This window comes from Cebus imitator, unplaced genomic scaffold, assembly GCF_001604975.1.
Source record: "Cebus imitator isolate Cc_AM_T3 unplaced genomic scaffold, Cebus_imitator-1.0 Scaffold281, whole genome shotgun sequence".
In the NCBI taxonomy this organism is placed as follows: Eukaryota; Metazoa; Chordata; class Mammalia; order Primates; family Cebidae; genus Cebus; species Cebus imitator.
Genome location: NW_016107596.1, coordinates 3345680 through 3357077, shown reverse-complemented (window position 1 = coordinate 3357077; position 11398 = coordinate 3345680). Strand labels below are relative to the sequence as shown.

Genomic DNA, 11398 nt, shown 5'->3' with positions numbered 1-11398 from the left:
AAAAAAAAAAAAAAAAAGAAATCATGATGTGTTATTTCAGAAACACTTTGGGCCCCTTTAAGCATAAATTTAAGCCTATGCCAAATTCTGTGCTGAGTGTTAAAGATAAAAAGCCAAATAACTTAACCTTTGCCCTCCTAGAACTTATAGTTTAGTCAGGGAACAATCAAGACACTGTAATAGGTTCTACAGACTGTGTAACCAGTGTGCCAGAACAGCAAAGAAATGGTATTCCAGGCAGGGCAGAGATTGTGGTGGGCAGGGTCAGGTGAGGGTGGGAGATCTGCTGCCAGGAAAGAATGAGTAAGTATTAGGGAGATGAAGGGGAGGTTGGGGGAGAGTTATCAAGTACTCTTCTAGAGCTAGCTTGCTAAAAGTATAAGCTAGAAGCTGGGCGTGGTGGCTCACGCCTGTAATCTCAGCACTTTGGGAAGCCGAGGTGGGCGGATCACCTAAGGTCGGGAGTTCAAGACCAGCCTGACCAACATGAAGAAACCCCCATCTTTTAAAACAAAATTTAAAAAAAAAAAAAAGTATAAACTAGAAATAATTTCCTCTCTTTCTACATTAATTACATCTATGTGTAAGATAGAAACAATAATAAATTTCTATTTATGTCTTGAAAAATTGATCATATCTAAGTACCCTGGAGCATTGGCTTTTTCTTTTGTTTGTTTCTTGTTTTCTTCTCTCTCTCTACCTCTCTCTCCCCTTTTCCCTCCTCCTTTCTCTCTCTCTCAGCTAACTCTAGGGATTCCCAAGGAGTACAGAACAACCATCAGAATCACCTGGGAGGCTTTTCAAACTACATAAGCTTCCAATTCTCCCTTCTCTGGGTACTCCCATTGTTCCAAATAACTATGATAGCACGCTTTTGTTACTGTGTTATGGTAACCTCACAGGTTTTCCTGAAGACAGAAAAAAGGTGATGATCTAATTGCCAAACATCATTCTTCAAAAACTTGCCTCCTAGTTTATTCTCTTCCTCTTATTAGTTTCTGACTGTCTTAAATATGTAGCCATGCTCAGATCTCTTTCACATCTGAAAAAAAAGTTGTCAGGATCGGTGTTTGCTTTGTTTGCGTGACTTGGTTAGTGGTTTACTACTGTTCCATCTTTCCTCTTTGCTAGTGATCCACTAATGATATCCAGCTAGAGTACCATTTCTTTTTTCCTTTCTAGGTATCCTTGCTGGAATACCGAAAACGGAAACAAGAAGCTAAGGAAAATTCTGCTGGTGGGGGAGGTGACTCTGCACAGAGCAAAAGCAAGTCTGCAGGAGCTGGACAAGGCAGCAGTAACTCTGTTTCTGACACTGGTGCCCATGGTGTGCAGGGATCCTCATCCCGAACCCCATCTTCCCCTCACAAAAAATTCTCCCCATCTCATTCCTCTATGTCCCATTTGGAGGCGGTAAGCCCATCAGATTCCAGAGGCACTTCTTCATCTCACTGCAGACCTGCAGAGAATATCAGCAGTAGGTGGTAAGTTTATATTTGATGTTTTATAGTTAAATTGGGTGTTGGGGGAGTATAAAACTAGGATCATTCCCAGTTTTACCTAGAATCTATGGGAACACTTGATGGGAACATCTGAGACAGCCAGCCGACAGTGCCATCTGTCCTGTTCAGCTGATTTAATGGTGTCAGCTGCAATCCCCCAGCTTTGCAGAATTAAGAATTACCAACATGCCTGTGGAGCAGCGCTTTGGATGACATGTAGTTATGGATGCAGATGAGCTCTTTTATTTGGTGGGCACTAACACTGCCTCTTCTATTTCTCATTTCACATGAAAGGTGAGTTAAGAATCCAGCCAGGTTCCACGTGAATTAACAGCAGATGTCTCTCTTCCACACAGCTAGTGTACACAGAGCAAAAAGACATTCTGAAAGTACTTGTCTGTTTTAGGGGAGACCATGAATTTAAAAATGAATAATACTGATGGCAAGTACTGAGGATCAAGTGAGTGAAATAGAGAATAGGAGTTCAGGGATCTTGAACTGAAAAAAGTAAGACTGGGAAAGGAGGATTCTGGCTCAAATGTTTAATATTTATTAATCTATGAAACATTTATTAAAACCACTACTATGTATCAGGCACATGATTTCCCAGAGGAGAATTTTTTAACATTTTTAAATGGCAGTTAAGGGAAGTTGACATCTTTAATCCATTTTTTCCTTTATTTATTTATTTATTTTTTATTTTTATTTTTATTTATTTTTTTTTTTTGAGACGGAGTTTCACTCGTTACCCAGGCTGGAGTGCAATGGCGCAATCTCGGCTCACCGCAACCTCCACGTCCTGGGTTCAGGCAATTCTCCTGCCTCAGCCTCCTGAGTAGCTGGGATTACAGGCATGTGCCACCATGCCCAGCTGATTTTTTGTATTTTTAGTAGAGACGGGGTTTCACCATGTTGACCAGGATGGTCTCGATCTCTTGACCTCGTGATCCACCCGCCTCGGCCTCCCAAAGTACTGGGATTACAGGCGTGAGCCACTGCGCCCGACCAATTTATTTTTTTTTTAAGTGGCTGTTGTTGTTTCTCTTTTGTGCCTGTGGGGCACAGGAAATACCTTGTTCTAAATTGGTTCTGAAGGAAGTAATGTTTAAGAGGATGTTTTAAGGAAATAGATTGTGCACCTTAGTTAGGGCTTCATTTGTTTCAGGTAAGTCCTGTGGCTTGAACTTGCACCCTGTTGCCTTTACAGGATGGTTCCCACATCAGTAGAACGACTCCGAGAAGGAGGGAGCATCCCCAAGGTCCTCCGAAGCAGTGTGAGGGTGGCCCAAAAGGGAGAGCCCTCTCCCACGTGGGAAAGTAACATCACAGAGAAAGACTCAGGTGAGCCCTTGGCCTTCTGCTGCCAACCACATTCAGGGACGCATGAGCCAAGCTCTGTACAGTTAATGCCAAGTGCTGAGTTGAGGTGAGTTAGTTTCTGATGCAGTTAGACTCTGCTGTATGCTAGGTTCCAGCCCACTTGGGCTCTTTTGGGTTACATTTGTAAGATCTAGCATCGCTTGCTCTCTGTCTGCTCTTTTTTCCCCAAGGGATACCTTTCTGTAACTTTCATCTCTCCAAAGTCCTGGAAATTCACCTCGATGAAGGATGAAGAAAAAGAAGGAGACGAGAATCAGATCAGGCATTTAGAACATAGCCCATAATTAACCACTCCTTTTGCCCTTCTGGCATGCTGCACTCACCTGATTTGTCACAAAGAGAGCAGCATGGGTTGGTGATGGCATTGGTGATTTGAATGAATAATGGCTATTTCTTACTTATTGTAAGAAGCCAAGTTGATTTAATATATATATATATATATATATGTATAACCTTCCAGATCCTGCAGATGGAGAAGGCCCAGAGACACTGAGCTCAGCACTCTCTAAAGGAGCCACCGTTTACAGCCCTTCCAGATACAGCTACCAGGTGAGATGAGAAATTGCTGATCTCTAGACATATGAGTGTGTTCTGGGTTCCAAATTGTTTGTCCTGGTCATCCTTTGCCATTGAGATGCTGTCTTTGCATACAGTTTCAGCAGCCCTGGAAATAAGTCATCTGCTTACCCTCAGGTAATAAATTATGCCAGAACATGAGTAGGGTGATCAAAGACAGCCATTTTACTGCCTTTGGTTTCCTAAAAAGAATACATCGTTAAAAGATGAAAAAAAAAAAAAAAAAATAGGGTATTACTAATGTTCACCAGCCATTTAAGGGACTTCTTCACCTCCTTATTCTTTTCCTCCCAACTTTGTCTAGCTCCTGCAGTGTGATAGTCCCCGGACAGAATCACAAAGCCTCCTTCAGCAGAGTTCCTCCCCCTTCAGAGGACATCCTACACAATCTCCAGGATACAGTTATCGAACTACTGCACTGAGACCTGGAAACCCCCCCTCTCACAGTTCTTCAGAATCATCCCTCTCTTCCACATCCTATTCCAGCCCCGCCCACCCTGTGTCCACAGACTCGTTGGCCCCATTTACAGGGACACCAGGGTATTTTAGCAGCCAGCCACATTCTGGAAACAGCACTGGCAGCAATCTTCCAAGGAGGAGCTGCCCTTCTAGTGCTGCTAGCCCTACCCTGCAGGGACCCTCAGACTCACCAACCTCAGACTCGGTTTCTCAGTCCAGCACAGGAACTCTGAGTTCCACCTCCTTTCCTCAGAACTCTAGGTCGTCATTGCCATCAGACTTACGGACTATCAGTCTGCCCAGTGCTGGGCAGTCAGCTGTCTACCAGGCCTCCAGGGTATCTGCGGTTTCCAATTCACAGCACTACCCACACCGTGGGAGTGGGGGTGTGCACCAGTACCGACTCCAGCCACTGCAAGGGTCAGGAGTCAAGACTCAGACAGGACTTTCCTAGGGCTTCTGGATTTGGGCAAACTGAACTGAATGAGCCCATAGCTGCTTCCTTCCAGCTGCCTCTGGAACCTAGGCCGAGCATATTGCTGGGGAAGGGGGGGTACAAGGTGCCAGAGGATTGGGTCTGGTGGACAAGAAACAAGACTCGTGGTCACAATTGGCCTCTGGCCTTGGAGAAAGATGTAAATCTTGTCTGAAGCAGAGACTATAAAGAAGTTTCTCCCTGCTGTCAAGGGTACATTGTTGACAAGCAAATGGTGTTTCGGTTAGTAACGGTTCTAAGTGCAATGAGTTGTGTTGAAGCCTCCGTCTCCCATCCTTGCCTGTAGCCTGTAGTCACTTGTGCAGTGAGGACATCTTTTTAAATTTAAAAAAAAAAAAAAAGTTTTCAAAGGAAAAAAGTGAAAAGAGCCAGTCTCAAAGCTCCAAGCCATCTGAATACCATTAGGGTTTCATGCACTTAAGAAAAAAGGTAGGTATATAAATGTTCTTTCTAAGACAACCATTCCAAAAGCAGGTATCTGGCCAATGTGTGTCCACCAAGAATCCTGCCTATCTTTGTCTTAAGATCACCAAGAAATAGGCAGGGATAGTAAAGCTTGGAACCTGCACCAACTGGAAGGTGCCTGGCTCTTTGAAGAAAAGCTCATGGTCAGCTCTTGATTATTCTGGAGCAGATTATCTGAGCCTCCATACTACTCCTCCTTCCCAAGCTATTTCACAGCTCAGTAACCCATGAAGTAAGTAGACAAGGAAAAGAGGAATGAGACGTGGTATAGGCCAATTGCATTGCTACTTACCAGCTTTTGGCAATGAATTTGATTAGGAAGGATACCAAGTGGTTTGGGAATGCTTTGAATTTTATTTTTTCTACTCCCAATTAATCAGGAGTTGATGATCCGATGAGCAGGACCGCCTCCATGATTGGGGAGTATGCACTTGTGACTGCAGGGTAAGAGTGGGAAGATAGGTTTGTGGAGTGGCACCGACAGGACTGTGATTGTGTGTGGGCCTGCGCCACATTTCTTTGGGGGATGCTTATGTGAGTGGGCCCAGTGAAAGAGTTACCAAGCCACCCACACCTCTAACACTGTTCTGGATGAGAGACGAGAGCAGACCGGCTTCTCCCCATCAGTGCATTGTGCCTGTTGTACACCCCTGGAGGAGCCCTGGAGCCAGCCCAGGTGGGGTACACAATCTTTTTAAATTCCATATGGTTGCCAGCTTATTTCTTTCACTTGTTTACTGTAATATCTGGCGTGTTTTTATTTATCTAATTTTGTATTCAGTTATAACCATGGTAGGGGTAGTGAATATATGACAGGTGTAATCCCTGGTGCTGCAGTGGACCTTCTTTTCTTTTGGACAAGATAATACTGTGAGTTTCCCTCCTTCCTTCCCTCTAATTTGTTTTCTCTTCCTTTTTTCCCCCAGCCTCTCGCATCCCCTTTTCTACCCTGTCCTACAACTCTCATATGCACAGTCTTCTCTCTTTGTGTGTGACTGTTACAAAATTTCACTTTTCAAAATCGAATCAGGTGTTTGCTCAAATGAGGGGAGATTTTTTTTTTTTTTTTTTTTTTTTTTTTTTTTTTTTTTTTTTTTTTTTTTTTTTTTTTTTTTTTTTTTTTTTAATGCTGAGACCTCAGCAGAGTACTTTTCTTTTAGTTGTTTCCCCCACAAACCCATCAGTCTGGGAGAGCATTGGGAGTGGAAATCATGTTGCCTGGGATGCTGGTTTCTTTGTATATTATATAAAACGTATGTAAATGTCTCTCCATTTGGGCTGGGGTTTGCATTCTCCCCTTGGCTATTAACCGAGGGGAGAGGCCAGCGGGCAGGCGGCCCTCACCCTGCCTGGCACGTGCAGAGACCCCAGCCACTCTGTGTGGGCAGGGTGCTGTCAAGACCAGACCTCTTGGGGGGGTTGGGGAGGGGGGGTGGGGGGAACTCTTGGAAGGAAAGAAGTATCACTTCTTTCTCAAGTGGAGTGTTTACACCTTGCTGTAACATTTGAACTTTCACAAGAGATGTAATAATTTTGATAATAAAATTCTTAACCATAATAATCATAAACTTGAGAACTTCTTTGTCCAATTTTGTGGCCCTGCCTTGCCTGCTTTTCCTAATGCCATTTTTACCTGAGGAGAATGTGCCCTTGGTGGAGTTGTTTTGCCCATCATAATGGGGCCAGGAATACTGTCTGATCTACTTTGCTTTTTACGATTGCAGTCAGGACAGTGTGAAGGCAAACCTGCAACAGTGCAAGTGAGCATTACAAACTGCCTTGAACTTGAGTAGTGTTCCTGACCTTGGCCTCATTAATTCAGCAACTATTTGTTGGTCTTTCTCTTTCATTCAAAAAGGCACTGTTTTTGGTGCTAGACTTGTGATTAGAGTGCTGGCTGGGGTGGTTAAAGTATGGTCTCTTCTCTCATGGAGTTCAAATTCTAGTGGAAGAGAGACCTAAACTGGTAACATAATTTTAAATAGTCATTGCCATGTTAATTGTTTCCTAGGAGATACGTGACTAAGGCAGTTGAAGGAGCCACTCTAGATTGGTTGGTCAAGAAAAGTCTCTGAGGAGTTGACATTTAAACTGATACCTCAGTGACAAGGAGGCAGTCCTGGGACGATGTGAATGAAGTTCATTCCTGGGCATTGCAGACTCTGTGGCAGAGAAAGCTTGGTTAAGATGTAGTGAATGGGTGGGGTTGAGAAAGGGGATAAAAGATCCATTAAGAGGGAGAATAGGGGTCAGATCATGTAGAGCAAGGGTCGGCAAACTTTCTACAAAAGGCCAGATAGTAAATATTTAGACTTTGCAAGCTATGTGGTCTCTGTTATAATTATTCAGCTCTTTGGCTGGGCGTGAATCATGCCTGTAATCCCAGCACTTTGGGAGGCCAAGGCAGGCGGATCACTTGAGGTCAGGAGTTCTAGACCAGTATGACCAACATGGCAAAACCCTATCTCTACTAAAAATATAAAAATTAACCAGGCATGATAATGCATGCTTGTAATCCCAGCTACTCAGGAGGCTGAGGCAGGAGAATCACGTGAACCTGGGAGGCGGAGGTTGTAGTGAACCAAGATCATACCACTGCACTGCAGCCTGAGCGATAGAGCAAGACTCTGTCTCAAAAAAATAAAATATTCAGCTCTTCCATTGCAGTGCAAAAGGAGGCATAGACAGTATGTGGCTATGTTACAATAAAACTTTATTTACAGAAAACAAGGGGCAAGTTGGATTTGGTTTGTAGGCTGTAGTTTGCTGGTCTCTAATGTAGAACCTTGTAGGTATAAATAATCTGCATTCATTAAGTACAGTGGAGGAGTCATTGCAGGATTTGAAGAAGAGAAATGACATAGGTCTAATTTATATTTGGTTGTTTTTTTAAATTGCTCTGTTTTGATCCTGTTGGTGAAGAGATGAATAGGAGCTGAGAAACTGGTTTGGAAGGTAGAGCAGTTGTTTAGACAAGCAATGATGCAATAGTGGCGTCTATTAAGACAATAATGATGGGGATAAGAAGTAATTGGAATCAGGATATGTTTTGCAAGTACACAGCAGAACTTGCCAATGGATTGAATTGGCATTATTGTGTTGTAACATTTGTTTGACAAATATTTACCAGGTAACTAAGGTAGACTACATTTTACAAAGCACATAAAGGATTCAAAGATGAAGATGCTATTTATTAGTTTAAGGAGGTTAGAAAGTAATTGGAAAGATGACAAAACCACTTGTTTCTTAGAAGACTCCCTCCAAAATGCCCTAGGAATACCTAGGTAACCTGCCACCAACCACAACCTAATTCTACCTGGGGTAGGAAGAGAATAGTATGCATGGTCTTTAAAAAGCGTTTCCATATACAGTGTCTTACTTGGACTCATAATTCTGTGAAGAAAGCAAGCCAAATGGCAGAAGTTAAAGATGAGAAATCGAGACCTAGTATAGTGTTTCAGCTATACCATAGGGCTTCTGATAATGAATAAAACTAAACACCTTATCTACTAAAAACACAAAAATTAGCTGGGCATGGTGGTACGTTCCTAATTCCAGCTACTTGGGAGGCTGAGGCAGGAGAATCGCTTGGACCCAGGAGACAGAGGTTACAGTGAGCCAAGATCGCACCATTGCACTCCAACCTCGGCTACAGAGTGAGACTCCGTCCCCCCCAAAAAAAACTAACTTATTTCTGCCAGAATTGGAAGGTTCTGTTTCATGACCATTTGCTGAACACCTGTGTGGTAGGCTACATCTGAAATGCTGAGAATATCAAGGTAAGACCGTCAACTGCCCATTCAGAGTTAACCTATTTGCTATTCTTTTCAAGTACCTACTGTATTGCCAGGTACTTTGCTTTTGATATGGTGTAATTCAGAGGTGTCCAATTTTTTTGGCTTCCCTGGGCCACATTGGAAGAAATATTGTTTTGGGCAGCACATAAAAAGCACTAACACTGTAGCTAATGAGCCAAAAAAAAAAAAATCTTATAATGTTTTAAGAAAGTTTATGATTGTGTTGGGCTGCATTCAAAGCCATCCTGGGCTGCCTGTAGCCCGTGGCCTATGGGTTAGACAAACTTGGTGTAAATAGAAGCTAGACAAGATTAAAGAAGCCAGTGCAACAGTGGCACCTTCTATATCACTTTACACTTTCCTGGATTCTTCCACTTATGTCATCAGCTACGTCATTCACATGTAGCAACAATGTGTAATGTGGGTATAAGTTCAGAAGATACAACTTAAGATTCCTCTCTTTTAAGTGGCAGACCCAAACAAACAGTTTTGGAAATTTTGCAGTTAACCCAGGAAACAGAAACAGCTAGAGATGTCGTGACGCTATGACCAGAAACCACTTACCTAGCTGAAAAAGTGTGATACCCTTTACTATCTGAAAAACAGCAGTCTGGCCCTTTTGGCCCCCAGCCATCTGTTTGAAAGTGTAGGGTTCTCTGTTTAGCAGAGGTTACCCTGAAGGAAAAAAAAAATGCAGTTGTACAAACAGAGGAGGCCCTTTGCTTTTAAACTGCACTGATCACAACCTCCGTAATCTGCTGTGAGGCTCAGAGAGAGAGTCATTCTTTTTTCTTTGAAGAGACAGGGTCTCGCCAGGCACAGTGGCTCATGCCTGTAATCCCAGCACTTTGGGAGGCTGAGACAGGTGGATCACAGGCCATTGCACCCAGCCTGGGCAACGAGCGAAACTCGGTCTTAAAAAAAGAGGGCTCAGGCCGGGCGCGGTGGCTCAAGCCTGTAATCCCAGCACTTTGGGAGGCCGAGGTGGGTGGATCACGAGGTCAAGAGATCGAGACCATCCTGGTCAACATGGTGAAACCCTGACTCTACTAAAAATACAAAAAAAACATTAGCTGGGCATGGTGGTGCGTGCCTGTAATCCCAGCTACTCAGGAGGCTGAGGCAGGAGAATTGCCTGAACCCAGGAGGCGGAGATTGCGCCGAGCCGAGATTGCGCCGTTGCACTCCAGCCTGGGTAACAAGAGTGAAACTCCGTCTCAAAAAAAAAAAAAAAAAAAAAGAGGTCTCAGTCTGTCATCCAGGAATGCAGTGGCACAATCATAGCTCACTGCATTGCTTGAACCCTCTTGAGTTCAAGCAATTATCCTGCACCACCACACCCAGCTAATTATTTTTTTTTTAGAGATAGGGTCTTGCCATATTGCCCAGGCTGCTCTCAAACTCCAGGGCTCAAACGATCCTCCTGCCCCGGCCTAAAGTGCTGGGACGACAGGCATGAGCCACCACACCCGACCTGCCAAAGGTTCTTAAAATGCTGTGTTCTAAAGATAGATGAAGGAAACAGTTTGGAGAAAAGCATAGTCATTGAAGGAGATGGTGTCTTTGTAACTTTTACCTGCCCCTGCATTGAAAAGTTAACGTGGCAGGGATTCCGAAATCATAGTTTTTACTGTTTCTTAAGTTATCCATTAAAGCTCACGAAGCAGTCATGATAGGAAACTTGGAAACCTTGGACAACTTGCAGCAAAACAAGATATCTCCAGAAACCCCCAAACAACAGATAAACCACCAACAGCCACAAGACCTGCATGGTATCACCGTCTGTTCTAGTGGAAACAATGGCACATCTGATGGTTCTCAGAACTTCAAAATAACAAGTACTCACTTGAAAGCTCAGCAAGCTGAAACTGGGTGGCATTTGCAGTGAATACAAAGGACACGGCCGGGTGCAATGGCTCATGCCTGTAATCCCAGCACTTTCGGAGGCCGAGGCAGGTGGATCACCTGAGGTTGGGAGTTCGAGACCAGCCTGACCAACATGAAAAAACCCCGTCTCTACTAAAAATACAAAATTACGTGGGTGTGGTGGCACATGTCTGTAGTCCCAGATACTCAGGAGGCTGAGGCATGAGAATCGCTTAAACCCGGGAGGCAGAGGTTGTGGTGAGTCGAGATCGTACCATTGCACTCCAGCCTGGGCAACAAGAGTGGAACTCTGCCTCAAAAATAAAAGACGCTTGATTAGGCCTGAAAGGGCTGGAGCAGTCTGGACCTCAGAAACTTAATTCAAAGCCCTTATAGGACAATGCTCCACACTGAAATTCCTCGTAGAATGCAAACCGAACAGGATACTCTAGGGGAGGGGGTGGGGAGGAGTTAAATTCATTAGATTAAATGAAGTATTTTGAAAAATAAAATTATGATTATCCCATAAAATCCAGACTGTATTACCCTTACAGAAATAAAAATAGCTTGTTTTTTAACTCCTGAAACAATTGTTCATAAAGTTACAAGCATATTCTGTACTGAATTTAAATAACTGTGGTTCACACAGTCCATATTTCAGTATTTTACATACACACCAAAAATGAGAATATAGCCATGAAATGAAAAACTCCTAAGTCATGCCTGCTTTTTAAAAGTACAGAATCAGGCCGGGCGCGGTGGCTCAAGCCTGTAATCCCAGCACTTTGGGAGGCCGAGGCGGGTGGATCACGAGGTCAAGAGATCGAGACCATCCTGGTCAACGTGGTGAAACCCCG

At 43.6% G+C, this 11398-nt stretch overlaps 1 protein-coding gene across 21 annotated transcripts in view; it reads left to right on the top strand.

The window, feature by feature from the left end:
• SETD5 (SET domain containing 5) overlaps positions 1 to 5867 on the top strand; it is an 80195-nt gene extending 74328 nt beyond the window's left edge. For 15 of the 21 annotated variants that reach the window (XM_017501579.2, XM_017501574.2, XM_037728874.1 and 12 more), the window contains 4 exons: positions 1183 to 1484; positions 2710 to 2843; positions 3343 to 3431; positions 3763 to 5867. In XM_017501579.2, the coding sequence (XP_017357068.1) occupies positions 1183 to 1484; positions 2710 to 2843; positions 3343 to 3431; positions 3763 to 4371 (1134 nt within the window). In that variant the 3' untranslated portion in view covers positions 4372 to 5867. The remainder of the gene's footprint in view (positions 1 to 1182; positions 1485 to 2709; positions 2844 to 3342; positions 3432 to 3762) is intronic. The other 6 variants (XM_037728882.1, XM_037728880.1, XM_037728886.1 and 3 more) reach the window with 1 other exon arrangement.
• Positions 5868 to 11398: the final 5531 nt, after the last annotated feature.